This window comes from Vicugna pacos, chromosome 18, assembly GCF_048564905.1.
Source record: "Vicugna pacos chromosome 18, VicPac4, whole genome shotgun sequence".
Classification (NCBI taxonomy): domain Eukaryota; kingdom Metazoa; phylum Chordata; class Mammalia; order Artiodactyla; family Camelidae; genus Vicugna; species Vicugna pacos.
In genome coordinates, this window is record NC_133004.1 from 20,763,176 (window position 1) to 20,791,078 (window position 27,903).

At 53.3% G+C, this 27,903-nt stretch overlaps 1 protein-coding gene across 9 annotated transcripts; it reads left to right on the forward strand.

The window, feature by feature from the left end:
• Window positions 1-90: 90 nt before the first annotated feature.
• TBC1D24 (TBC1 domain family member 24) lies at window positions 91-26,080 on the forward strand. 9 transcript variants are annotated; one of them, XM_072942479.1, is made up of 11 exons: window positions 96-1,217; window positions 11,334-12,306; window positions 13,537-13,764; window positions 15,219-15,337; window positions 16,184-17,263; window positions 18,331-18,489; window positions 19,682-19,745; window positions 20,762-20,857; window positions 21,180-21,402; window positions 21,881-22,073; window positions 22,758-26,080. In XM_072942479.1, the coding sequence occupies exons 5-10, from the start codon at window positions 16,299-16,301 to the stop codon at window positions 22,033-22,035; spliced, it is 1,662 nt and encodes a 553-aa protein (XP_072798580.1). In that variant the 5' UTR covers window positions 96-1,217; window positions 11,334-12,306; window positions 13,537-13,764; window positions 15,219-15,337; window positions 16,184-16,298; the 3' UTR covers window positions 22,036-22,073; window positions 22,758-26,080. The 9 variants fall into 9 exon arrangements, 6 of the variants coding, with proteins under 6 accessions (XP_072798580.1, XP_072798579.1, XP_072798581.1 ...); XM_072942476.1 differs by having other exon boundaries at window positions 97-1,217; window positions 15,219-15,326; XM_072942477.1 differs by lacking the exon at window positions 11,334-12,306 and having other exon boundaries at window positions 97-1,217; window positions 15,219-15,326.
• Window positions 26,081-27,903: the final 1,823 nt, after the last annotated feature.

The window sequence follows — 27,903 nt, forward strand, 5'->3', positions numbered from 1 at the left end:
CCTCGCCCGACCCTGCCCCGCGCCTCCCTCAGTGCCTCGAGCTCCTGCCCAGGAGGGGTGTAACAGACACAACGAAACCTCCGCCCCAACCCAGAGGGATGTAATAGCCCCAAAGAGTTGTTTCGAGGCCCCCCTTGGCAGATGTCATTCCAGAGTACTCCTTGGTCCCCCACCTTGGAGCTATCTGCTCCCCTGCAAGAGGGCACCGTGATCCTAGAGGGCTTTCACAGCCGAACGGTTAGAGGCTCTGCGAACACCCCAAGGAGGTGACACCTCCCCCGTGATGTCGTAGTCCCTGAGCGTTCCCACTTTCCCAAAAGGAAGTGACCCCCTTTTCCCTAAACAGTTATGAATCCCATTGTGACGCCAGGACCTATAGAAGTCTGAGAACACCCCCAAGAGCCGCTGTGACTCCACCCTCCCCACGGACTCTGTGATCCGCCAGAGAGCGCTCTGACTCCCCAGGAAGCACCGCGGCCACCCACCATAGACGTTTTTGGACCCCCATGGGGCTCCATGACACGGGCTCCCCCGCCCCCTGTCAAGACCTGCAGAGGGCGCTGTGACTCCTCCCCCAACGAGGACGGCGGCCTCTGGTCCTCGTCTGTCCCTCCTGTCACCTCTGTCTGCCATGTTGGGCGTCCGTGTCCCTGTCCCTGCTGTGTCTTTGCCTGTGTTCGGCCTCTTTCTTGGCCTGTGGTGTCCCTGTCTCTTGTCTCCGTCTGGCCGTCTCTCTTGGCCTGTGCCTGAGGGCTCCACCGCTCAAGTCCCGCCCGGAGGACCCCTGCTCCCCTTCTCCGCCCGCTTGGGACCGGACGTCGTGCCCACACGGACGCGCGTTCCCAGGTCTACGCGTGACCCGGCGCGGCAGCGACTCGGGCGGGCACCCCTCCGGACTCCCGATGCCCCAGGTCTTGCTGGAGGGTAGGCCCCCGCAGCACCCCCCCGACTCACTCGCGCCCCCTCCCCTCGCACCCGGGCCCTTGCTGAGCCCGCGCATGCTCCGCCGCCTCTCCGCCCGGCGTCTGTGCGCATGCCCAGGTCCACTGCGACCGAGACCCGCGGGCGCCCCGGGTGGGCAGCTGGCGGAGAGTCTCGGCGGGGGCGGGGCCGCGCGCGCGCGTGCGCAGAAAGGCCGGCTCCCTGTCTCTCGGCTAGCTGAGGAGAAAGCGGTGTGGCCGGCGGAGGTGGGTTCGCGGCCCGCGCCGCGGGAGGAGGTAGGTGCACGGCCGGGCGGGCAGGAGATTGACGGCCCGGCGCGGGGACCGCGGGGGCTGCAGGACAGGGTGGCCAGCTGTCACTGCAGCCGGGGCGTGCTGACAGAGGGGGCGTGGGGGCCTGGCTGCGGGGCCTCGGTCCGAGGCGGGGCGCGGGGGCCGGCCGTGGCGCTGGTCGGGGGTTCAGAGCCCGCGCGCCCGGGGCCCGCGGCCGTCCGCCTGGCACTACCTGCCGCCCCCCGCCTGATACTGCCAGCCCGCCCCGAGGACCGAGCGCCAGGCGGGGCGTGAGATGGGGCCGAAGCCTGCCTCGGCGCTGCGGGACACCCACCCCAAGGGCAGAGCCCGCGCCCCTCGCCAGGCGCTGTCCGCGCCCCGGCCGGCTCAGGGCGAGGCGGCTGTCGGAAAGAGCTGTCTGTGTCACTCCTTCCTCGGGGCGCTTTCCGCCTCTGCGGGGTAGGAAATCCTCTTCTGGACTCGAAATTGCAACAGATTCTCAGATAACGTTCTGCCTTTAAAGACGTGCAGCTGCTCCAGTCGCAGCCCTCCGCTAGCCCCGAGATGACACGCCCGCCCACCTGCCACCTAGGTATCTACCCAGCCTCTGAGCTCCGTCTGGCGGGTGCCGCCTTGGGTGGTCGCTGTGCCAGGCGGCAGTTGTCCTCCAGGCTGTGCCGGGGAGACAGATGCATTTCCACAGGGCCCCTGGCACGGTGCTTTCTGAGCCTTGAGTAAGCATAGCTGGAGGTTGGGGAGGGGCTGCGTCCGGTCAAGGTCCTCCCTGGGCAAGGGTGCTAATAGCCTGGTGACCTCACTCGGGACAGATATAAATGAGCAGTCGGTCTTCTGGATTGGCTGGAGGTTGTCTAAGGACCACCTGGGCTGTGCGGAGGCGCAGGCTGTTAGGTTAGCAGTGTGCCTGAAATGCAGGCCTGGGGGCCCAAGTGCTTGTGGTTGTGATATTGGTGTTGAGGTTTTTCCCCAGCTGTTTATTCCTGTCAGGAGTCTGTCTGCCTTTCCAGAGCCAACAGAAGCCCTGGAAGGTGGTTTTTCTTATTTCTGTGTATGTTTGCTGTGACTTCCAGGCAATTGCAGGGGGCAAAAATGGGCAAAAAACTGTCTATTATTTGGCAGATGTAGCTGTTTACCTTACTTGAGGGCAAGGGTTCCATCTTCACTTTCTTGCCCTAGCACATAGTAGCCACCTTGAAATATTGACTTAATGGCCTTAAGAAGTGTGCAGGTTCTTTTCTTTTTAAAGGATACAGGCTGGGAGAAACAAACTCAGGTAAGAAAAGATCAAAAAATCCCTCAAAGGTTTTACAGTTACCATTTCTGGCCGGTGGTACTACTCCCACATGCACTTCCTTTTATGCTGAAGGTTGGTCCTCATCTAATCTTCTCAGCCCTCAGATAAAGCTGTAGGTGAAGCACTTATCTAGTTACGAGTAGTCTGTTTAGAAGCAGACCATGTCTCATTCGTCTTTGCCTGGCAGGGAATAGGCCAGAGGTTCTCCCTGAATGGTTGTTGAAATGAACCATGGTGCAGTGGTTTTTTGTCGGGGTGAAGGATGACCTTCAGAGGATACAGAGGTAATCTAGTAATCTAGGCAGGCTTTTCATAACAATAACAAAATTCACCCCCTGAATTTGCAAGTTCCCCTGCAGGTGGGCCCCACTAGCTACCACTGACCACAGCTGCCAGGACTGTCCAGCAGGCCAGGTGACCTTGGGCACACTGTATTGCTCCTAATTCTCATTACCGTCTGAGCCAACCTCAGAAAATATGTTTAAGTGTTTGCTTTTAGATGGTTTCTGGTTTAAAGTGAAGAAGGACAATGAAGCAGGTTATAAAAAAGCACTTAACATTTACCCTGTTCAGAGTTTGACCTGTTTGAGCATACCTTCTCTGTTGTGACAACTCTGTACAGGGAAGAAAGATGCCCTTTTCAACTCGAAGCAGCAGTTTCAGTGGCTGTTTCAAGTGTCACTTTCCAAATGCAGATAACATCAAAGAAACACCACCTTATAAGACCAGTAATCAACTTGAATTCATGATTTGTTGAGTTTCATTATTCTCTCAATATACATTTATCCAAATCATACTTCACACGATGCCCTGTGTTCTGTGGCTACAAAACTGAGTGCACCTCTGCCCTTGAGGAGCTTACTGTGCGGTGGGGAGATGGGCCCATGAACTTCACTGTGGTAGGTGCACCTGTAGAAATGGACAGAGCTTGACATGAGCTCAGAGGAGTAGAATCCAGCTGGCCTCTAGTGGGGGCTCCTGAGAAGGGCTTGAGTTAAATTTTGAAGATTGAACGGGAGTGGCAAGACCATGTGAGGGAGACTTCCAGGCAAAGGGACAGTGTGTGAAGTATGGGGCACACCCTCCCACGGGCTGCTGGGAGAAGGGCAGAGGATAGCTCCAGTGGTTGGGGTGAAGAGAGGGAGATGAAGTTAAGGAGCTAGGCTGGCGGCAGATCAGGAAGGCTTTGAGTACCAGGCCTGAACTTAAATTTTACCCTGATAGCTGTGGTGGGCCCACAAAGGATCTTGGGTTTGTGAGTGACTGGTTAGATTGTGCTCTCATGGGTGACCACGCAGTTGTGGCCAGAATGGGCTGCTGAAGGGCTGCCCTGGGTAAAGGGTGCCTAACGGGACACTGTAACACACCTACCAAGACAAAAAGCCCAGTACCGAGGAAGGGCAGTGGGGATCAAAAAGAGAGCAAGACCAGGAGACAATTGGCTGTGGGGATGGGAAGGGCTAGGGATAAAGGAGGACTTAGAGAACACTCCAAGACTGGCTTACTGGCAGCTGGTAGGGCCATGCCACACACAATATGCAGGAAGGGAGCAGGCCTGGGAATGGATGATGACTTTGAATACAGGGATGTTGAGCTGAGGGTGGATAAGACTTCCTGGGTATATGTTGATCTGGAGCCAAGGAGAGCAAACGGGGTTCAAAAGCATTCTGGGCACTTGTTCCTGTGTGGCACTGAAGCCAGAGAGTAGAGTGGGAGAGTGTACGGAATGAGGAAAAGAATACCGAACCCTAGAGGTACCTAATGTTTTATGTCTGTAAAACACAGAGGAAATAAAGTAACAAAACTGATTAATAAGCTCTTGCCTTTGTGGAACATGGAGGCAGAATAGTGGGTTTTTCATTTCTGTCACAGAGCCCTAGTTTGTTGGTTAAACAGCAAAATGGAAAATACTAAAGTTACAAAATCACACAATTGATTCCAGAGGCCTTCCTGTCTTGTATGTTTATTTGCCTTTTGGGAAGCTTCCAGATTGTCACTCATCTCAAAGGACCACCTTCCCCTCCAGACAGAGGGTTGGTGCTCTCAGACCTTTCTCGCAATTAGATCTCCGAAATAAAACCTTCTGAGACATAGAGACAGATCCGAGGTTGCAGAGTTCTCTGGGTCCTCTTGCTCTCCTTCCAGGACTCCAGTTTCTGTGTAATAGATCAGCATTAGCAGCAGGTGGGAAAAATTCTTGGGGATACAGAGGCCAGGAGCGTAGTGCCCCCTCCCCAGTCTTTCTCCCACAGTGAGGGGCACACAGGAGAGGCTGAGGAAAGGCTCATGTTGCAAAAGGAGTCTCTGCCCACAAGGCAGTGCATGGCCCTGCAGGCCTGTGCCAACCTCTGGATAAGTGCTGTTTGTTAGCAGTTACCTTTGTCTCTTATGGAACCTACTCACTTGGAGCATGTGAGACAGGATCTCCTTCTGTCTTGTGCAGTTAAATTCCCCCACCTGGCCATGGGACCTTATCTGTCTCAGCCAGGTATTGCCCAGGGCTCTGCTGGCAGGGGTCACATGTGAGCCATTGAGGTTTCTCCCTCCGTCCCGCCCAGACTGCGCTCTCCCTTTACAGGTGATTGAGAAGGCACTACACGTGGCTTGGCCTGTTTCCCATAATCTGAAACTGTGTGTTTGCCTAATTGTTACACAATTTTAATTGGATACCACACAGACTAAGGGTTGTTGTTTACCTATAGGTGATTCTGTTACCAATAAAAGCTCTTCTGCTGTGTAGTGTGCTAAATGTATTCATTACCTGTGTCCCCACCAAAAGTTTCCCTGGTTTCTGCCCCTTCAGCCTTTCCTTGTGTCAGTTTGCCATCACTCCCTGATAATCTTCTGTAATTCCTTTTTCCTCAAGGATTGTTCCAGCCTTCATAACTTGGTTAACCTGTGGGCCTTAGAAAGATCCCATGTATACATTAACTCCACCTGCCTCTGATTTCTTTCCCTGCCTTCCTGGACTGTCCCCTCCCCACCTCCCAGCCCACAAGAGCATTCTCCTTCCTCAGTGGCCCCGTGAACCCCAGGACTCTGTCTTGGACCCTTTGGCTTCTTGGAGCCCATGAAGCTGGACTGTAGAGCTGCCTTTGACTCTGCACCATGAATGACCCGCACCGGCCTGCCTGCTTAAAGAGCTGAAGGGCTCCCCAGCCCCAAGTGGCCGTGCTCTCCAAGACCTGTCCTGTGCCCACGCTGTTTCTGCTGCTTCCTAGGCAAAGGCCTTCTCAGTGTTCAGGATCTAACTGAGGCAGGTGCTGGCTTAGGGAGGCTTTCCAGGCCCCTCTTTCCTCACAGGCTGGGCACCCGACACCCTGTGCTTTTCTCTCATAGCATCTGCATCTGAGTTGGCATGGTCAGTACACCCATGTCCCCACATCCAGAAGCTCATTGAGAGCTAGGGCTAGGCTTTACATCTTTGTATTCCAGCACTTGATGCACTGGCATTCAGGAAGTGTATCAAATGCCAATTAAAATGATTAAACCTGAAAGATTCCCTCCCACCCCAGCTCTGTTGTCAGGTCTGAAGATACCTGACTAGAGCCTGCTATGTGCCCGGCCTTCCAAGGCACACCTGTCACAGGCACTTTGCTTGGAATTCAGACCAGTCAAGATTCTAGCTTCCGACAGCTGGGTTCTCTTCCTCTGCTTCTCATTCCATGCAGCTAGCTGATTTCTCCTGTGCCCTTTGTGGTGGTTTCCCCAGACTTACTGCTGAGCTCAGAAGATAAATACCCCAGGTTAGCAGAGCCCCATTCCAACCCCAGCCCCTGCCTATGGGTAGACCAGACCTGGCTGGGAAAAAGGTTTTCTGCCCAAGAATGGGACTCAGGGAACCTTTTTGAATGGCTGATAAGGTTAGGAATCTGCCCTGCTCAGGTCCCACCCATAGGCTCAGGTGCCCTGGTAAAACCTGCATTTGAACTTGTGGCCAGTGGCAGCAGTTGGCCAACCAACTGGCCTGAGGTGCTGTGACTAACACCTCCTTAATAGTTCCACCCCTTTATACCTGGCACGTGCCCTCCATTGTGTGCCATCAGCAAAGGGCCTACTATCAAATTCCCCGTTCTCTGGCAGCCTGGTAGTCACTGTTGGAATGCCAGTCACCAGCAGTATTTGAAAAATCCCTTTGCTCTGCCTTCTCATCGTGTGAAGATGTCTGCTGGGAAGATCACACCCCTAGAACAACTTGGCGAATATTCCCTGTTGTTATTATTTAGAATTAAATTTTTCTCTTGGGCCTGGGTGGCTTGGGATTTTCCTGAGTCTCCATCTGTTTCGTTCTTTCATTTCCACCTTCCTGGTGTGAGACACCAGGGCTCAAAAGCCACAGTACAGTAGAACAGCTGGACTCATTGCAGACCATCACCACAGTGTGCCAAGTTGAAACCAATTTGAATGAGGAGAGGTGGTGTGCAGGGATGCCAACCTCAGCCCTGCCTGGGATATCGGAAGGGCTGGAAGGGCTGGTGAAGGAGAGGGCATTTGGGCCAAGGCTTGAAGCCAATTGGCCTGAGGGGAGAAAGGAGAACAGGTGCGTTCTGCCTTTCTTACTTTCCACTGTCAAGGTTCCTGACACTGCCACTGGAGGGCAGGTAGGGCCAGATCCTGAAGGGGGGTCAGGGGCAGGAAAGGGCTTCAGGTAGAGTGGGGCAGAGCAAGTTGAGAGTCAGAGCTGAGTTGCATTGGTGTCACAGGGAGTATGTGAAGGTTGGAAGACTTAAGGAAAGCAATTGGAGGTATGGGACTTGAGTTCACAAGAGAAATCTAGGCTGAGAAGAGGAGGGACTGCACAAAAGGGACATTTGAGGGACAAGAGCATCAGCAGCAGGAGAGGTAAACAGACATATATGAGGGAGGGGCTTCAGGAGGCCCAGGGAGAGGAGAGCTGAGAACAGTGGGGTCAGCACTGGGCGCTCCAGGGAGGTAAGGGCTCAGAGGTATCAGGTCTGGCAGCCGGGTGGTGAGGGAGGAGATGGATACAGCCTGCTCTCACCAGAAGCTTGACTGGGAAGGAAAGGAGAGACTAAGCTGGAGTGGAGTATCGGGTGCTGTGTTTGGGGGTTTGGGGGCCTGTCTGTAATGGCAGAGAGGGTGCACTAGAGATGCAGGAGAGTTCAGGTCCCCAGGAGCTGAGATCCAGGATCAAGGGTAGGGGAATGCAAACTGAGGGCCAGGGTCTGAGAGAAGAGGAGGCTCTTTCCTGACACCTGTTTCTGGAGGACAGTGAGAGGCGTGAAGCAGTAAGCTAGTGCGGGGAACCAGAGAGGGTGCTGGTGAGACGTGAGAGAAGGGCTGCCAGGTGGCTCTGAGGGCTGCAAGCAGGGCAGTCTGATTTTTTCCCCTTTGCAGTTGGTGTGCAAGAGTGGAGAAGCACGCTGTCAGACTGGCTTCTTGTGGGGGTTTTGCCTGATAGCTGATACAGGAGCACAGGAGAGATGGGAGCTGAGGCTTGGAGGGATGGATCCAGGCTGAGCAGACAAGTAAAGCCATGAAGGGCTGGTAGGTGAGGGGAGGTGGCATCACAGCAGGTGGGAGGAGGGCAGTGAATGGCTCCAGGACAACTGTGAGACAGTGAGGTGTTTGTGTGTCCTCAGCGTAGAGCAGTTTCCTGGGATGATGGGGTGTAGATAAAGCATTAGAGATGTAAAGGCTTCTAAAGTTGGAGAGCTTTGAGCCTGGTCTGCCTACTTGACGCTGGAATGCCCTGCACAGAGGGCAGCTAAGAGAAGGAGGCCAAGAGCTGGAATAGGGGTGGGGGCCTGGGAGAGACCCTAGCAGGAGGGTGATGGGGAGAGCACATTGCTTTCTGTCCTGGAGGAAGGGTGCATTCAGGGAGCGAATGAGGGGCGGGGGGTGTTCTTTGTCACAAACAAGTTCCAGAGCAAGAAAAGAGGTGGGAGTTGGGGGTGAAGTAAGGAAAAAGCAGGGCAGCAAAGTAAGGAAATGTGGGGGATTAGTGACTGTGGCCACCCCAGTCGGTGACACCAACACCACCAGCCATCCACAGAATTGGGAATCATCCTACCGCTGAGGCCTCTGGTGCGGAGGTGAGCATCCTGAGCCCAGGGTTCCAGACAGTCTTGAAGCTGTGTCTCCCAGGCCTCCGGCAGATTCTTAGGGGTGGGGTTGAGTATTTCCCTGGCTTCTCCCCCAGGATGGATGGGAGGACTGAGCCTCTCATTAGGAAGTCAGACTTGACTTGGACTTGAGAGAAGGGTCCCAGCATAACAAGAGGCAGTTCATCCTCTGTCTCAGAATGCATCCCACTCCAGGCCTACTGTCATGTCCAGGCCCCACGCTGCCCCTTGTGGCTATCATAGGTGGATGGCCTCAGGGATATCTCCCAACCGCCCCCACTTCCTTCCACGTTCTCCCTCAGAGCACCTGCTACCATGCCTGACTCACCAGCCCAGATGCCTAGGCTGTCCCACTGGCCCTGCTCCTCTACCCAAATACCTTGCAAGCTGAGCCACACGCTTAGCCACCTGGATGAGCCCTCCCTGCCCACACACAGGTCATCTTTCCTTCCCTGTCCTGCTGCCATGTTTTCTGCCTGACTGGCTGCCCCATGTCCCCAGCACCCTGAGCATCTTAACAGGCAGCAACCGTGTCCTGTAATTTCTGTGTTTTTCTCACCTCCAGACCCCACAAACCTTGAGGGCTGGAGTGGGGCCACTAGGTGTTGAAGAATCTGTCATTCTTCTGCATCCTGTCTGGGGACTGGTGGTCTCTGAGGCTGAGGAACTACCTGAATAGCACATGCTCTGAATTTCACTCTGGGGAAACTTCCTGAAAGGATTGTGCATTTCTTGGTCTCGTGGAGATTCTCAAGCCTGGGACTGAGCACCTCACTGCTCCTCCTTCCTGCCCATTGGCCTGTTCTTGACCAGTCTGCAGGGCTGGAGCCTCCTTACTCTTCTTTGTTCCTGGTCTCACTCCCAGGAAACAGATGTGGAATTGCTCAGACTAGAGGGGAAGAACTGAAACACAACAGTGCAGCCACCCTGTCCTGTGGCATAGTGACTAAGGCCCAGCCAGGCTGAGCCCTGGGTCCTTGAACTGGAGCCAAGGGGTAGGGGAGAGTAGGCAGGCTGGACTGGGCAGGGGTCATGGGAGTGGGCAGGCATCATGGTGAGCACCAACCTCCCTCTGCACAGGGCTGCCTCTTGCTGCATGTTGCCCCACCAAAACCCCACCGCTGGACTGGAATTCTCTGTTCATTGCTTGGGTCTGTGCCCCCCACCATCAGGTCACCTCATCTGGTGGAATCCACCCCATCTTCATCCTCTGTGGTCAGCCTCAGCCCAGCCCTCCTTCTGCCCCCACTTCTGGACTCTGCCCTCCTTCCTCCATGGCCACGAGGGGGATTTTTCTAAAATGCAGATCTAATCATGTCACTTTCTGCTTAGGCTCTTCTCCTCCTGCTCCCTCTTGTGTGGGGGTGATGTCCAGTCTCCTAGTGCAGGTGGCATGCAAGGCTGCTGGCCCCCTCTCATCCCACCATCAGCCACTCCATGTCGTCTGCCTGAAGCTCCACAGTTTGCCATGCCTTCCCTTATGCTTTTGTCCCCACCCCCATCTTTATGCACTCAGGGTAGCATTGCCCCTTCTGTGGTGCTCATGCAGAGTCAGAGCCCTGCCTTGGTAGTCACCAGCACCCTGCCTGGTCTGACTGTGTGTGCTGTCATCATTGGTCTTGAGAGCCATCTTTTACTCTCATATCCCTGGTGCCCTGCCCAGAAAAGGCAACTGAATAGAAGTTTGTCAGATGAATGGAAGTTTGGGGCAAGGGGAGCTGTAATGGAGTGCTGGGCCCTCTGGGAGAGGCAGCCTGTAAGGGAGACATGGCACCCATTGTTGTCAGGTGGTTAAGATGGAATCGCCCAGGCTTAAATGTGAAGGTCTGTTTGTCACATGAAAGCAAGTTTGTTTTCAAATCCAATTGTTTGGGAAAATCATGTTCCCCACATAAGACGTGAGGAAGGCAGAGGTCTCATGACTCGTTGGACCCAGGGTGGTGTTCTGAGACAGCAGCGTGGCATTGAGAAGCCAGCCAGTGAACTGGCTGAAGAGGGAAGGTGGGCGGGGCTGACCACCCTGTGTGGCCTGTGCTCCTGAGGTGGGAGCAGGATAGAGGACACTATGGCCTCTGTGATCACTCTGAAGGCTGACAGATCAGGGTTGGTTCTCCCTGTGCTGGGGACCCTCAGGTGCCTCTCTGTATCTCCTTTCCCTCATCTGTGAAGTGTAATGAATCCCTGTGCCACGAGACTGTCCTCAGGATTGGAGGAGATGGGAATGAGAGGCTAAATCACCTGGTGGTGGAATTTGTGTTCAGCAGTCCTTGAAGGAGGGTGCAGGAGGGGTCCTGCTTAACCAGTGGCGTGGTCCTGGCTGTCTTTTGCCCCACTGTCCATAGTGAGGTCTTGTCCTTCCTCGCACATCCTCTTTCTCCTCCTGTCTGTTCCTGGTTGGAAATCCGCTTGTAGGGCTGCACACCTGATGGAGCAGAGCTGACAGGTTCGGGGGTGGGGCTGGGCTCTTTCCACCCCAGCTGGCCACCTCCCTCTTCCTGTGGGCACACTTTGGGGGTTCACCCAAATTTGGGGGAGGGCAGAGTTGAGGTTTATTTGAGCTCCTATAGGGTTTTCTTGGTCAAAACATCATCTCACAGGAACTCCGCTCCTCAGAAAGGCTGCTTTTGCCCAGGGCCTGCGTGTCTGCAGGCCAGGAGCCGCTGAAGGGGCTGCTAACACTTCAGACCTCTCTAGAGACTGATGTGAACTTGCTCTTGGCAGACCCAGGACCATGTATTCGGGCTGGAGGGTGCACTGGTCATCACCACAGGACGGGAAGCTGGAGGGAGCTGTCACTGGCACAGCAAGATAACATTTCAGGGAAGTAGATGTCACTCATTTCCACTTAGGTTTTTATTTTTCTTTCAAAGAAATACTTGCTTTCCATTAGGTAGCCTAAACTCTCAAAACTGGTATAGTGTGTGTGTGTGGGAAAGGAACACGAGGGTCACTGGAAGGGGCTTACGGGGTCAGAAAGCAGCAGGACAGGCAGGAAGGGGAGGTAGGTCCCTCAAAGAGGCCATTTGAAGGGGTCATTCCAAAGGGAGCAGGGGACCTTCGTGGGGCTGTGTGAGAGAACCTAGGTGGCAGCCTCCTGTGGCTGTGCCTCCCCCTTACGGAGGGGGCATGCTCAGGCTCCTCCACAGGACTGGTGGGGCATTAACTCACCAGACCCCATCACTCCACAGACATCCCAGAGCCAGTGCCAGGCCAGGGGACCCCAAGGAGCAGTAATGGTAAGAGGCTCTTGGGACATCTGAGCTGCTCTGGCGTGCCAGGCTGGACTGAGTGCTTTCTATAAACAGTCTCAGTTAATCCTCACAATTGGCTTTTAAGCACATCCGTTGGATCACATCCCTTCCCTGAGCCCCACTGCACTTAGAGTAAAATGCAGACTCCTCCCTATGCACGATCCAGCCCGTGGTTGTTTCCACTGTTCTTGCCTCGCACACTGTGGTCTGGCCACACTGGATGCCCTTCTCTTCCTGGAGCACACCAGCCCTGTTCCTACCTCAGGGCCTTTGCACTCATTCTTCTCTTTGTCCAGGGTGGCTTTTCCTCAGCTCTTCCATCTGCTTCCTTATCGCTTCAGCTCAAGTTGGGAGAGGTCCACCCTGATGATCCCAGCTAAAGTAGCCACCGCCCTCCAGACATGCAGTGTGGTGTCCCTATCTGATCACTGTCTGCAATTCTTGTGAGTTTAACGGGGTGTTAAGAGGAATTTTTCCTGTTTTCCCAGAATTGCAGGTTAGGCCCAAAGCTGAGGACAAAAAACACAAAGTTCATTCCTACATTCCAAATTGAGGGAGCTGCAGGCGGGTGGGGCCAGCCTTCTCCCACAGGGCTGGTGGAGAGATGCCACTACAGAGAGCCAGCCCTGCCCCCACCCCCAATCTTCCACAGTGAACTTGAGACTAGGGGTGTGTGTGTGTTTGTGTATGTGTGTGTGTGTGTGTGTGTGTATGTGTGTGTGGCCTTAAGGTGAGTGCAGTGTTTGTGGTTAGGATTCATTCCCTCCCTCCCCTCCTGAGGCCAAGGGAAAGTGGTTTTCCAGGGCACCTGCTGGTAGGGCTCTGCTGGCTGGGAAGAGCGGCCAGCCTGCTGGCTGTCTGCCCTGGTTTGCCAAGGAGGCAAAGGTACATGAGAAAGAGAGTGGGCTGCCACCCGTGCCCGAGTCAGAGTCCAGAGTAAGAACTCAACCCTCAGGTGTTGCTTGGGGATTCATGTCTGTTGGGTGGTTCGTATTCATCACTTCCTTTAAGAGACAGGCAGCTGCTGTTCAGGGGAGAGGCATGGCTTATCTGAGGTTTGGCCAGACAGATAGCAAAGCTGGACTTTGAAGCTCAGCCTGTCTGACTTTAAATTCAATTATTGCCCACATTCACTCCTGCCTTGCTTCTCTACTCCCGACCGCCTGGTGCCGACCAGGAAGCATGGCCTCCTTCCCAGGCCTGACACCTTTGTCAGGAGTTGGAGGCGGTGGGGAACAGGTGAAGCCTTGTTTCCACAAGGGAGCAGGAAGTGTAGACAGTGTTGTGTGACAGCCACAAGCTGCAGACGGAATAACTGGGGGAGGGTATCGCTTCAGTTCTGAAACTTACTTCTAGACCGTGTGGGTCCAACCCAGATGACTTTAGGTTTTGGTCTGTTTCCCACCTCCTGACTTCCCCTTCCCAGTAGCCAGCTTAAACAGTCTCACTGGGGTGTGAATATGTGTGCATGTAAATGCAAGAAAAGGTTTTGAAGGATGTGCACTAAAATGTGAATGATGATTGTTTTAGCTAGAAGAGGGAAGAGGATTGAGGGGTAGCTTAAACAGGACTTTACATTTTTACTCTATAATTTTGTATTATTTGACTTTATCGTGATTATGTATTCATATAAATAAGCAAATAAAAATCTACCCTGATCCCTGGTTTTATAGATGCCTGAGGAGGTCATCACGAGCCTTATTTGCTCTGCTCTGGAAGTACCGTGCTATCTTTTCGGGTGGGAGCCTGCAGAGGTCTGGAGGGGCTTCTTCAGGGTCTTCTGCAAATGTCTTTGCCTTGGAGTCCCTCCGAATCCAGTGTGTTCCCAGGCCCGCTTGCTGCAGCAAATAAAACCATAGGCCTACTTCTCCCTGAAGGCCCTTTCTGAAGGAATTTGCAAGGTACACTAATCATTTTTGGAGTTTCCAGTTTAATATTCAACCTGAATCTGAAGCCAGTCGAGTGAGGGTTGGTGTTGTCCTGCCCAGCTCTTGTTCTGTTTATAAATGTGTTTATTGCCCTGAAAAGGAGCAGGTTCTATTCCCACAAACAGGATAGGCCTGGGGTCCCCCCAGAGGCTAGTGGACTCAGAGCCTGGAATGAAGGATATAAACTCTATAGGTAACTTATCCATGGAAGATCATGGAGTGCTGGGCCTGGGAGTGGCCGTGGGGATGCGAGTGGGCCTGTTGGCCTAGCCTTCACAACCTGGGAGGGGGAGCCCCTCCTGCTGTCCAGCCCAGGACAGAGAAAACAAACCAACTGCCATTTGGGTTTCTTTTCTTCTGGGGAAGAGGGTTCCAGCACTGGCAGCAGGCCTGGTCCTGTTGTGGGCAAGGCTTTTCTACTGGGACATGTTAAATAGATGTCACAAAATCTTATTTTAATTAATGTTTCCTGCGGAAAGATCCCTGTAAAAACAGTGTCACTGGATATATGTCCAGGGACTTGAACAAATACTTGTGCAGGCGTGTTCACAGCAGCATTATTCACAACAACTAAAAGGTGGAAAGACCCAAAAGTCCATTGACAGATGAGTGGATAAATAAAATGTGTTCTATCCATACAATGGAATATTATTAACCATAATGAGGAATGAAATTCTGGTGGTGAGGGGTGAGCAGGGATGAATAGGTGGAACACAGGATTTTTAGGGCAGCAGAAATACTTTGAATAATACTATAATCAGGATACGTATAAGTTTACATTTGTCCAAACTCATAGAATGTGCAGGACCAGGAATGGACCCTCATTAATCTATAGATTTGGGTGATGTGTCAGTGTAATTTCATCAGTTGTAGCAAATGTACCATCTGGTGGGGAATGTTGATAATGGGGGGCTATGCCTGTGTGGGGCAGAGGGTGTGTGGGAAATCTCTACCATCCTCTCAATTTTACTGTAAACCTAAAATACATTCTCATACATGCTATAAACATATGTGGACCTTGAGTACATTGTGATCAATGAAATAAGCCAGACAAGGAAGGACAAATACTATAAGATTCCACTAGTGTGAAGTACCTGGAGTGGTCCAGTTCTTCGAAGGTGGAGTGGTAGGTGCCAGGAGTGGGGGCGAGGGAATGGAGAGTGAGTATCTAATGGGGACAGAATTCCCATTTGGGAAGATGAGAAAGTTTTAGAGATGGATGGTGGTGATGGTTGCACAACATTGTGAATGTACTTAATGCCACTGAACTGTTTAAAAACGGTTAATGTTTGTTATGCATATTTTAACACAATAAAAAAAGCACCACATTAAGGTGCTTTCTCAAGACACCTGACTCATAGAGGCCTTATATTACAGTTCTTTCCGCTTAATGTTTTTAAAGCATTACTTGCTTTTTATATTTTCAGATGAATGTTCTCGATGCAGGAGAAACCGGAATGATCTGGTCATTTACCAGAACTCACTGAAGCAAGCCTTTGTGATATCTCGACAGTTGTACCATCGCAGGCAGAAAGGTTAGTCTGAGGTACGCAGGCAAACTGTTGTCTTTTGTGCTGACAGCAGTAGCCTTTGGCAAAAACAGATGTTAAACTGTGGTGTTCTGAACGGTAGGCTTCTATCTCACTGTCCACATGCAGCCGGAGTCCCAGATAGCACATTTTACCCATTTTTTTAATGTCTACATGAATCTCATTAGTTGCCTATAATGGAGAGGCAGCACCAAATCCCCCATACTTCTGGCTCATTTGGATGCATAAATGTCTGATTTTGAAGCTGTAATGCCTTCCATTTATTGTTCAGCCCTCATGTCTACTCACCACCAATGATTCTTCTCTGAAATACCTGCCTGAAACTAAGCTGGTATTTTTAGAACATTAAAAGCTGGCCTCCAAATTCCAACCCAGGGACGGCTGGCAGAGTAGGTGTGTGTCTTCCTCATGATGCAGGCCGGTTGAAGGCCTGAAGCCTTTGAGAACTGAAACGCAGCATCTCTTGGCTTAATGGAGTCTTCTTGACTAGTAGCTCCTTTTCAGAAGGCCCACAGGCCACAGGGTGAAGTGTGGGAGCCTTGTGGGCCACTCACCCCTGGGACAGAGAGTTGTTTTCAGCAGGGTAAGCCTCTCAAAGCCCTTTCAGAAACTCATCTCTAGCCTGCCTCTCACTACCCAGAATCTGTGTGACCTATTCAGTAGCTTCATAAGCCCCAAGGAAAGAAGTTATACTCCAGAGTTCATAGTGAATTCTCAGAATATCCACTTACCTTAAATGGAAGCCTTTCTGATACTTTATAAAAAAGATTAAAACAAAAACCTGTTTTTTAAAAATGTGAACCTTCATATACATGTATTAAGCATGGCTTTTAATCCTATAGGATATAGCATGGCAAACAGGTTAGCAGAAGAGCCTCAGAGAGGGGGCTGCTGGATTTAGCTGCTCTTTGCCCCCTCCTAGCAGCCCAGAGCCTCCTCACAGGCACACCCTTCACGATGGACTCCCCGGGGTACAACTGCTTTGTGGACAAAAACAAGATGGATGCCGCCATCCAGGACCTGGGGCCCAAGGAGCTGAGCTGCACCGAACTGCAGGAGCTAAAGCAGCTGGCGCGCCAGGGCTACTGGGCCCGCAGCTACGCCCTACGGGGAAAGGTGTACCAGCGCCTGATCCGGGACATCCCTTGCCGCACAGTCACCCCCGATGCCAGTGTGTACAGTGACATTGTTGGCAAGCTCGTGGGCAAGCACAGCAGTGGCAGCCTGCCTTTGCCTGAGTTTGTGGACAACACGCAGGTGCCCAGCTACTGCCTGAACACGCGGGGCGAGGGCGCTGTGCGTAAGATCCTGCTGTGCATCGCCAACCAGTTCCCGGACATCTCCTTCTGTCCTGCCCTGCCTGCGGTCGTGGCCTTGCTGCTCCACTACAGCATCGACGAGGCCGAGTGCTTTGAGAAGGCCTGCCGCATCTTGGCCTGCAACGACCCCAGCAAGAAGCTGATTGACCAGAGCTTCCTGGCCTTCGAGTCTTCCTGCATGACGTTCGGGGACCTGGTGAACAAGTACTGCCAGGCAGCCCACAAGCTGATGGTGGCTGTGTCCGAGGACGTCCTGCAGGTATACGCGGACTGGCAGCGCTGGCTGTTTGGGGAGCTGCCCCTCAGCTACTTTGCTCGCGTCTTTGACGTCTTCCTGGTGGAAGGTTACAAGGTGCTGTACCGTGTCGCACTGGCCATCCTCAAATTCTTCCACAAGGTGAAAGCTGGGCAGCCGCTCGAGTCAGACAACGTGAAGCAGGACATCCGCACCTTTGTCAAGGACATTGCCAAGACTGTGTCTCCCGAGAAGCTGCTGGAGAAAGCATTTGCCATCCGCCTCTTCTCTCGGAAGGAGATTCAGCTCCTGCAGATGGCCAATGAGAAAGCTCTGAAGCAGAAGGGCATCACTGTCAAGCAGAAGAGGTAGGCAGGTCCCTTGGGGCCACAGGTGTGGCCAGATTCAGGGCAGGGCACCAGGGCCTGGGTGGGGTGGGGCTTTGGCGGAATGCATACTGGGGGCTTGAGGTGTGAGCTTGTCCGGCCAGCCAGCTGGCCATCCATCCATGCGTAGGTAGAAAACCACAGGAAAGGAGAAAGACCTACCTGGCTATAGTCACAGGCTGCTGAAGGTACAGGGTGCTGTCCTTGGGCATGGGGCCTCTGGCTGGGATGGAAGCTGGATGCTGCCCATGGCACCAGAAGGCCCAGCAGTGAGCCAGGCTGACTCCTTGAGTCATTTTAGAGCACTTGCTCCACCACTCCAGCTCCGGGCTCTCTTGCTGGCTGTTCTCCTGGCTGCCAGGCACGGCCCCCTGGGGAGCAGGCCTGGGAAGGGCCCATGTGTCCTGAGACCTTCTCAACGGCAGGCACTGTGACGGTGCTGTAGACGTGGAGGCCTTTCTCTTGGGCCAAAGGCAGGCATGTCCTGGGCATCAGTACTTGCCACTAACCTCTCCTTGTCTGTTTTATTTTTCTTCATCTTTTCCGTGTCCGTTGCTTCCTCCTGTTTTTCAGTGTTTCACTTTCTAAAAGGTAGGTCTGGAAACCATGTCTCCACACTTGGCTTATCTCTGTCTTCCAGCCTGGCTGTCCCAGGGCCTGGCTGTTTGCTCTGGCTCTCAGGGCTGGCTTCTGTCTTTCTGTCTGCCTGGCTGCCTGGCTGCCTGCCTGCTGGTGCTTGGCTGGCCTTGAAGCATTGTCTTGCTGGAGTTGACTTGCTTTCTGTCCCCATTTCTGAGAAAAGGTGCTTTTGTCCCCACTGGGGCTGGGTGCTCTCCCCTCTTTGTAGCGGGATGGGAGCGGGGCTCTAGGGGACAGCTCTACCCCGTGTCTCCCTGAGGGCATCTAGAACCAGGCTCTGACCTGGCTGAATAGGTGAGAAGTTTACTTTAGTCTTGACTCCCATGAAAGGCTCTGCATACCTCCAGGGTGGGGGACTGGCCAGGGCTGGGATCAGATCTGTGCTCTGAACTTCTCCCCACTCTCCCCAGGCAGTTTGTGCACCTGGCTGTTCACGCGGAGAACTTCCACTCGGAGATTGTTAGCGTGAAGGAGATGAGAGACATCTGGTCGTGGGTCCCTGAGCGGTTCGCCCTCTGCCAGCCCCTCCTGCTCTTCTCCTCACTGCAGCACGGGTACAGCTTGACCAGGTAACGCCCAGGAGGCCGGAGGAGTCTCGGCCTGCCCTCCCAAGGCCCTGAGGCCTGGGCTCCGAGGGCCAGATGGACAGTGTGGAAGGGGTCGAGTGAGGTGAGGGGCTGCCCATCTTCTCACCCTGCCCACGCTTCCGAGAGGTCACAGTGGTAGCTGGAAATGGGCCTCTGAATGTGGGCATCCTCCCTCTTTGTGGGGGACGCTAGAATTAGGAGCCCCTTTTCTGGGCTTTTCTCACTCCTGGACCACACAAACCTCAGGGGTCCAGGCCCCCATGTAGGTAATGTGGTGATACAGGAGGCAGACTTTGCAGAGGGAGCTTTCAGAACTGTCAGAGAGGATAGCTGGAGGCAACAGGCCTTGGTCACTACTGCTCCACCCCGACTCCGTCAGTCTGTAGGCCAGGTCAGCCCTGTGGGTAGTGCCTGTGCCAGGCCCTGGCAACGTCCAGGGCATTCTGGCCGGGTTCCCTCAGGGCCCACTGTCTCTCAAGGTCACTCTACCAGGTAGGACCACCCCCTTAGAGCCTTAAATGGCAGGTGGCCTCAGAAGCTCTGGCTTGGGTCACAGGTGACCCTGCAGGGATGACACAGGTGGAGCTGGCCCAGCCCACATGGCAGGTACTGTCAATGACCCCACAAACATGGCGTAGCTACAGCTGTATTTACCTGACTCTCACCTCTGCAGTGTGGGAGGCCTGCTGAGGGATGGCCTAGCAGGGCCATCAGGGATGCCAGCCAAGTCCTGGGCACCTGGCACCATCACAGTGGCAGCCTCAGGCCTCCTCACATGCTTCCTGGTGCTGCCCAGCTCCCAAGGACGTTCTGAGCTTTCCTACAGCAGGGACCTGTTCCTCTGGTTCTTGCTTCCCTGAAGCACCTGGCGTTTGGCTCTGTCCACTGTGCAGCTTCTCCTCTGCATCATACCAGGCCGAGAGTCCTGGGGCCTCTGACCGCTTGGCCTGCAGGCCTCCTGGCCAGTGCTCCATCTTAGCTGAGAAAAGTGCCCAGGCCAAGGTGTTGCAGTTCTTGCCCACAGTGCCTGGCTCTGTGAGGAGGTGAGGAAAAGCAGTTCCCAGGTTGGTCCACCCCCAGACAGCCTGAGTTTCTCAGACACTGTGGGTGCTGGGGAAGGGGTGCCAGGGTGATGGCTGCCATCAGGTCTGGCATGTGTGATCTCTGCCCCCAGGTTCTATTTCCAATGTGAAGGACATGAGCCCACCCTCCTGCTCATCAAGACCACGCAAAAGGAGGTGAGGAGGGACCAGAAGGAGCCTGGGCTCCTGGCCTCTGATGAGCTCTGAGGAATCTGCTGCTCTCATGCCCCAAGGAGGGTGGGTGTTCCCTTGTACCCCCAACCCAGGCTTCCTGCGCTTTGGGGTGCAGAGCAGGGCTGGCCCTCTACAGAGAGGCGAATCCAGCCTCCCCATGTGACCACCAAGTACTCAGGGCCTCCCTGTTTCCCCTGGGGGTCCAGGCCACTACTGAAACAGCCTGGCAGTTTAGAGGAGCTTTGCAGAAATGCGTCGTGAGTGAGGCCCTGCCTCTTTCTGCAGCAGCAGTGCCAGGTGAGTCGTCTGCCTTTACCTGCCTCCACCCCCTTAACGAGTAGTGCTCAAGGCCTGGCTTTCTGCAGTAGCTGGCATCTGGAAAGTACCCTGAGATGCCTCGAAAAGTCAGAGCTCACGTGCCCCCATCCTAGGGGCTTCTGCTTGCATTAGAGGCTCCTTGTTCAATGGCTCCCAGACCTACACCTGTGGGAGTTATAGGTCCCTCACCTCATTCCAGACTCTGCATCTGGGTTGCCAGCAGGAGCCTGGGCATCTGCATTATAGCAGGTGACTGATTGTCAGATACTTTGTGCAAACGCTGTGCCACTCAAAGAAGTGACTCTCTAATCGAGCATTTTGTTGGCTGATGCTGGGGTTGGGAAATGTTTCCTGAGCAGGGGTACCTCCTGAAAGTTTCCATCTGAGTCACCTCCCTGGGGCTGATGCCACAACCCGAGTGTGGACATGGAGCTTACCCCCATGCCTTAAGGCCAAGGAGGGAAATGAAAATATCCCCAGGAAGCTAATGGTGGCCGAGGCAGTCTTCCCACTCTCACTGCCAGCTCACACCTATAAACTCTGACTTTCCCATACTACTCTCCACCCCTAGCCCTCAAGTGGTGAGGGTGGGGCTGTGACAACAGTACCCCCCAGCTGTACCATGGTCCCCCAGCAGGCCCTAAGCAGGGTGCAGCCTCACCCTGAGCCTTTCTCCCCAGGTGTGTGGAGCTTACCTGTCAACAGACTGGAGTGAGAGGAATAAGTTTGGAGGCAAACTGGGCTTCTTTGGGACTGGAGAATGCTTTGTGTTTAGGGTGAGTGAGTCTCCCTGCGGGAGTTACTGGGTCGACAGGCCTGACCCCCAACCCCACGTCACCCCCACTCATGTGACCCTGTTTACTTTCGTCATAGCAGTTACCGCACAGGTACCACCCTGTTCCCTTCTGGCTGGTGATCATTAGACCATGAGTGCCATGAGAGCAGGCAGGCCTTTACCCGTGCATGCGGCGCCGTCTCCTAGCCCCTGGCTCGGGGCCTCACACGGAGAGGGTGCTGATGATGGATTGTGGGGAAAAGTGGGCAGAAGGGGCTCTGCAGGGCCGGTGCCAGCTCCTTGTGCTGCCCCTTTGCCCTCAGCTGCAGCCCGAGGTCCAACGCTATGAGTGGGTGGTCATCAAACACCCGGAGCTGACCAGGCCCGTGTCCATGGAACCCACCACCACTCCTTCCTCACTCTGCCACTCCACGTCCTCAGACCCCGCTGACCGTCTCTCGCCGTTCCTGGCTGCTCGGCACTTCAACCTACCCTCCAAGACTGAGTCCTTGTTCATGGCTGGGGGCAACGATTGCCTCATCATAGGTGGGTGCCTCCTTCCGCCTCCAGCTGGGCTCCTGCCAGCCCGGCTCCTGCCAGCCCTTGGTCACTCAGCCTGGGTGGAGGTTGCAGGGTCATGGGCAGCAAAAGCTGCTGGGCCAGCCCTTGCTGACGTGAGTGGTAGGTGCCTCACCTGAGAGACAGGCAGAGCCCCTATGATGGCAGAGGAAGAAAGTGTTGGGGGGTGGGGCAGGCACGAGAGGCGGGAACAGGGACATGAGGGTGCAGGCTGGGGAAACGGGCTCATTAGCAGATCTAGCCTAGAGCTTGGACCCCAGCTGAGGGCCAGGGGACTTTGGAGAGTGGAGGGTCAGCCCTGTGGTTTGAGAGAGGCCTCTGGCAGGGCTGGGGCAGGGACAGCTTCAGGGCTGCCCTGTCCATGTAGAGATGCTCAGGAGCAGGAGGAGGAGAGCCCCTGGGGCAGTGCTGGACAGAGGGCAGCCACTGACAGAGCATCCCACAGGTGGAGGGGGCGGCCAGGCACTGTACATCGATGGGGACCTGAACCGGGGCCGCACCGGCCACTGCGACACCTTCAACAACCAGCCGCTGTGCTCTGAGAACTTCCTCATCGCTGCTGTGGAAGCCTGGGGCTTCCAAGACCCCGACACTCAGTGACAGGCGTGAGCCTCCAGTGGCCGAGCTGCTGCCGTTGGGTATGGTGGTAGCTGGCCCCTCTCTTCAGGGAAGGGGCGGTGAATGAAGACCCCACCCCAATATACATAGGTCGCACCATCAGGATGCAGCCGGGCTCTGGGAGCGGGCTGGGCAGTGATGCCAGGGCCTCAGCTGGCCAGGCCTGTCCCTCCTGGCCCTTCTCAGACCTGCCTATATTTGCTACCATCTCTACCTTGGACTCAGGCCCTGGCTGTTGCTCTGTGTAGGTATTCTATGCCCAAGGCCTGGGAAGGGTGACATCTTGCAGCCTCTGAGCCTTAGTTCTGCGGGGGTAGGAAGGACGAGGCTGGAAAGGCAGAAGGATCCGGCCACAAAGTGTGGGTCCGTGGCACCCCCTGCTGGTGCCTCTTAGCATGGCTCCCAAGCGGGTTCTGCAGTCCCCTGCCTGGCCTGCTGCTGGCAGTTCCCTAGAGATGTATTGGTCCTGAGAAGCTGACAGGTGCCCTGGGGACTGTTGCTTGACAGGAGCATCTGCCTGGAGCTTCTGACTCAGTTCTCTCCTCCCTGTGCTGGCCTCCCGGGCCTGCCTCTTGGACAGGAACTGCAAGGTGAAAGAGAGGAGGGCAGGATTGGTACAGGGCTCTGGGTCCCTCCTGAGGGAGGCCAAGGGCCAGTGGGATGAAGGGCTGGAGGGGATGTGACGTATCCTTGTGTTTCTGCAGAGCCTGAAGCTTCTCCTGGGCCTCATTGTGTGTTATGCCTGGAGAGGCCACCAAGGGAGGGGCCCTCTGACTGACCCGAAACCAGCCAGCTCCATTTCCAGGGGCCTGCCCAGAGAAGCCTGGACCCATGGAATCTTCTTCAGCCCTCCTCCTCTCCAGCCTGGGGCCTCCTTAGCTCCCTGCAAGTCCCTGCAGCTGCCCCATTTTGCTGCAGTGACCTGGGCCCCAGGATCCCATCTAGACCCCTCAGGGGCATTCTCCTCTCCCAGCCCTGCCCCCTCCCCTTCACTGGGCTCCACATGCCCGTTCACTGGGGCTGCACCCTCCCCAGCTCCCTGCCCACGTGGCTCCTTCATGATTCTTCCCACTGTGTAGCACAAGTTCTCCCTCTGCGTCCCTCTGCCTCCCTCTGCCAGTACTGTGGTCGGCCACAGAACGTGGTTTCCCCCACCCTCCCTGCCTGGCCCTAACCTGGGCCTATGCACAGTAGGTGCCAAGTGAAGACTGGCCAGTGAGCATTGCAGGGAGCGGCCCTCTCACCCTGTGACCTCCCTCAGCTGGTCCTGAGGGCCTGGGTACCCCAGCGGGAAGAAGGGAGAAGCAGACACCCAAGCAGCTGTGCCGGGACCAGGGCAGCCTGGGCCACAGATGCCAGGGGGTCTTGCCCCTCAGGTCGATTCCCACTTGACTCTACCCCTGTCAGTGTCCCCACACACCACACCCCTGTCCTCCACACTTTGCTTGCTCTTCCCGTGGGGCGCTCATCCTCCTCTGCCCACCTGCTCATGTCTCCCCTGAGCCAGGCCATAATGGTACAGAAAGATGGACCAGGAACCCTGTGTGACTTTGAGCAAGCCAGTGAGCCTCCCTGGAACTGTTTCCCCAACTATAAAATGGGGCCAGTCACCCTGCTCTGCTGTCCCTATAGGACTGTTGAGAGGCTCTGAGGGGGACGGTGACTTCCTGTGAAAGGGAGAGGTTCTGGGAAGTGGTGTCACAGCACCACCACCCCTGCAGCCCTTGCTGTCTCCCTTCCTCTGAGCCCACAGCCCTCATCTGTACTCGGTGTTCATTAAACACGGTCTCGTTACATGAACTCCAGGGATCTGAGTCTGGTTTCTTCAACCAGAGGGGCCTCCAGGGGCTCCCCCCAAGGCATGCCACCAAATGGGGTGCAGCCTTATGCTTGTCAGTGTTCTATCACGGGGATGTCCTTTTAAAAACATAGCCTTTCAGAAGCAGCTGAAGGCATATCTGAGCACTTTTCACACAGCTTCCTCTGCAAACTTCCTGAACCGGGGTGTTCTTTTGCTGGTAAGTGCAGAGGACTCTGTGACTGCCCCAAGGGCCCCTGCCCAACCTTCCCAGAGGTCTGGCCCACAGAGGATAGTTGCTGCTTAGTCATAATTTCTGTATCATGAGATCTTTGCATGTGCATGCAAAATACTCATTGTCTTTGAATTTCATATCTTCTTACTTATTTACTAAAACTAAAAGATACGTGTGATTATTATCTTTATTTTTTAATTCTTAGTATTATCCTTATTATCTGATATTAGGTATTCCCAAATACGGCATAATTTATTTTGTTAATATTCTTTGTTATTCCTGATTATTTATCATTAGCTTTGATGTTAAAAATTAGCCAAAGTCTTATGGAATTGCATAATGAGTTATCATTTGTTTTTCTAGAAACATTTCCAAGTTTGTTTTAAAAACAAAACATTGAACATAGTTTAAACCAGTCCATTAAATGATTCATCGAAGTGGACTGTATGCCTTTAAGGCTTCAGAAAATCAGTTTTCCAAAAATAGCTTATAATACAAAAGTAAGTCATTTGTATTTTATAAATTTTTCAGTTTTAGTTATTGAATTAAAATTAGTATTTCAATTTTTCCTATTTGTATAAGTTCCATGCTTAATTTTTTTACTTTTTCAAGGCAACTTATTTTTAACACTTCTGAAGATTTCAGAAGATCTTCAACTTCCTCTTATCCATTTCCTGAAGTGACAAAGCCTTTATTATACTCTCCTTACATATTTTATATTTTGTAGATTATTTTTATAACTTTATTTTGAAATAATTTTAGATTTACAGAGGAGTTTCCAGGATGGTACCAACCTCCTACATACCCTGCCCAGCTTCCCCCAGAGTTAACAGCTCACGTTTATCAAAACTAAGAAATTAACATTAGTATGATGCTAGAAACGTAAACTACAGTCTTTATTCAGATTCCCTTTTTTGTTCCAGCAATAGATTTAATTTTTATAGATACTTCCTTTCCCACATTTTATTTAAATCCTGAATGTCATCAAATACACAAGACTAACACTGGTCAAAAAAAAATGGCCAGGCAGTAGAGCGAATGTCTCAAACATGAATTCATATGTCTTGATTGTCCTCCCCAAAATGTCCTCCCCAAAATGTCCTGTTTGCAGAAGAGGTTACCAAGTGAGGCAGCAGTGCTGAGCCTGCCTCACAGGTGCTTCACACTATGCTGTCAAGTTAATAGAAAAGTGTGTGGATTTTAAAAAATAGCCTGCTGTCAAAAAAAGAAAAAAAGCATGACCTTTGTTATATTCAGGTCAGATTGTGCCGGAAACTGTTAGGTGCAGTGTCACGTTACTGTCACTAGGGCTGAAATGCCTCCCACATGTGCAGAGGCCCCCATTTCACGTGACCATATGGAATTTATCAAGGCTGTGCTTGGGACAGAGGAAGCAGAATCAGTGGACCCACTGTCATGCAGACACTCTGACCCATGTCGTGACAGAACACAACAAACAAAAGGCTTCTGCTTTAGATCGCTGAAGCCCCAGGCATGGCTGCTCAGCTCGGTTTGCCAGTTATAAGCGCCCCTGGCCGGAGACAGCCTACGGGTCTGATTTCATCCATCGGTGCCATCGATAGCACAGGGAAGTTCACACAATCCAAGCTGTCCTGTCCCCTGTTTTTATCTTCCTGTGAAGACAGAGGGACACATCTCTGTCCTATTACTTCCTGAAGTGCATTGACTGGCTAAGGACATGTTTTGTCAAAAGCTTACAAGCTAAAGATGGAAGAGAAAAAAAGTTGTGTGACTAATTTTACTCTCTTGTTCTTACGTAGGATGGTTATTGGTTGAAAAATGGATTGCTGGGCTGACATTGTGGAGCATTTCAATGAATGTAATAAAAATTCCGAGGACCTTGTGAAGATATGTGTAGTGAGTGAATGTGTGGCTTTGAAGCAAAATCTAACTTTGGAAAAGTGAAAATAAGTGACTTAGTAATATGTTTGGTCAGTGTTAATTTGAGTCCTAAATAAACAAATGGATCAACATCAGTGTGAAATACTTGATATGGAAACGTTTCCGTGAGGTGGGGGTTCCTGAGTGCATTATCTCCAGGACGGACAACATCCATGAAGAAGGAAGCACTGGACGTGAATTTAAGGGGCTGCAGTAGCTGATAGTGATCCATGCTGAGAAGTTTCTCCATTACAGAGAGAGATACCCAGCTGCTTTTTTCCTTTGACAAGTGCCAGCCAAGTCTTTCCCTGATCTGTCTTGTTTACTCTTGTTCCTGGCACCTGTCACATGGACGTGCTCCATAAATGTGAGGAATGGCCATCAGGAATCATGGTCCAAACTTCTCAGCCAAGAATTGCATGCATCCCTGTCAGGTGTAAAACTCAGTGTCCAAAGTCATACCCGTTCCAAATGAGAACATTTTACCTGGAAGTTTATAGAAGTCGATATTTATGTCTTTTCTAATACCTTGTGTTTTAATTGGGTGTACATATACAACATCAGGGAGAACATAAGACCTACTTTCTCTGTGGCCTGTGCACACGTCCGTCTTGCCGGTTCCTCCCAGTGCTGGAGGACTGCCAGCGGCCCTCCCATCCTTCCTGCCCCGCTCTCGCCTCCCATTCCTCTTCCTCAGGCTGGCGGCTGGACACGCGCTCCTGCTGCTCCCTCTTCCTTTGCAGTTGCCTCCCGAGACCTGTGCATTCTTGTCAGCACTTTTCTGCTGCCACCCTCAGGTGGCCTGGCCCAAGATGAAGAAGTCCTGATCTCGTAGGGAAAAGAGATTTGGTCTCCAGTCGGCTCTTTGCCGCCAGCTGTTTTTCAGTTTCTCTTCTGAACCAAGAGCCTCTGCCTCTGGGCCATTTCCCCATTCCTTAGTGGGCTTCATGCCCCAAGCCTTGGACCCTTCCCCTGAGGTCCCTGTGAACGTAACATTTTGCCAGTGTCCCCATCCCTCCCCTAGAGACTCAGACTGTGAGAAGCAGGAGCCCCATGTGGTCCCACCTGTGCTGGGGCCTGTCGGATAACTCTAGGAGGGAGATGGCTGTGCACTGATCTCATGTGGCCGTGTGTTCCTGAGGCCTGTGGTTGAGGATGCCCCCAACATTCCCTGTAATGACTTCTTACTGTAAGTGTGCTTAGGACCATCTTGTGGTTGACATCAATGACAGGCCAGAATTGGCAAGATATATTCCCTGGGTGGGGAGTGAATCCCCTGGCTGGGGGTGTATGGGTGCAGGCCTGTATCCTCCGACATTTCAGAGGCCTACCTCTCTCAGGGTGGGTCAACCCTGGGCCACAGTGTCTGCCCAGAGTTCAGCCAGGCTGGGCTACCCCTCTTCTGCTCCCACCACCACATCACATGGGCCCCTTTGTGGGCCTGGTCCATAGTAATCGTGTCCCAGCTTGCGTCCCCACCTGTAGCCACCCCCGGAAGTACTTTGTTTTATTGTCTTTTTTGACATTGAATTTAACCATTTTAAAGTCAGCACATCAGTGGCGTTTAGCGCCTTCACGGTGCTGTGCACCCACCACTTCTGTTTCCACAACATTTGCATCACCCTGCAAAGAGACTCATTTAAGCACCTGCTCTGCATTCCTCCTTGTCTCTCGGTTTTTTTAAAAGATAATATGTGCACCTAGTAAAAATGTCCCACAGTACCAGAACAGCTACAGTGGGAGATGTCCTTCCCTCTCTGGTCCACAGGGCCCACCACTGTCAGCAGGGTCTGCATGCACATCAGGTAAAGCACCTGTGCACCCCCCGCACCCCGCCTCCTGTCATACAAATGCAGGTATCTCAGGGATCATCACCTGCTTCCATCTCATCAGCAGCTGCCCAGCTTTATGTGGT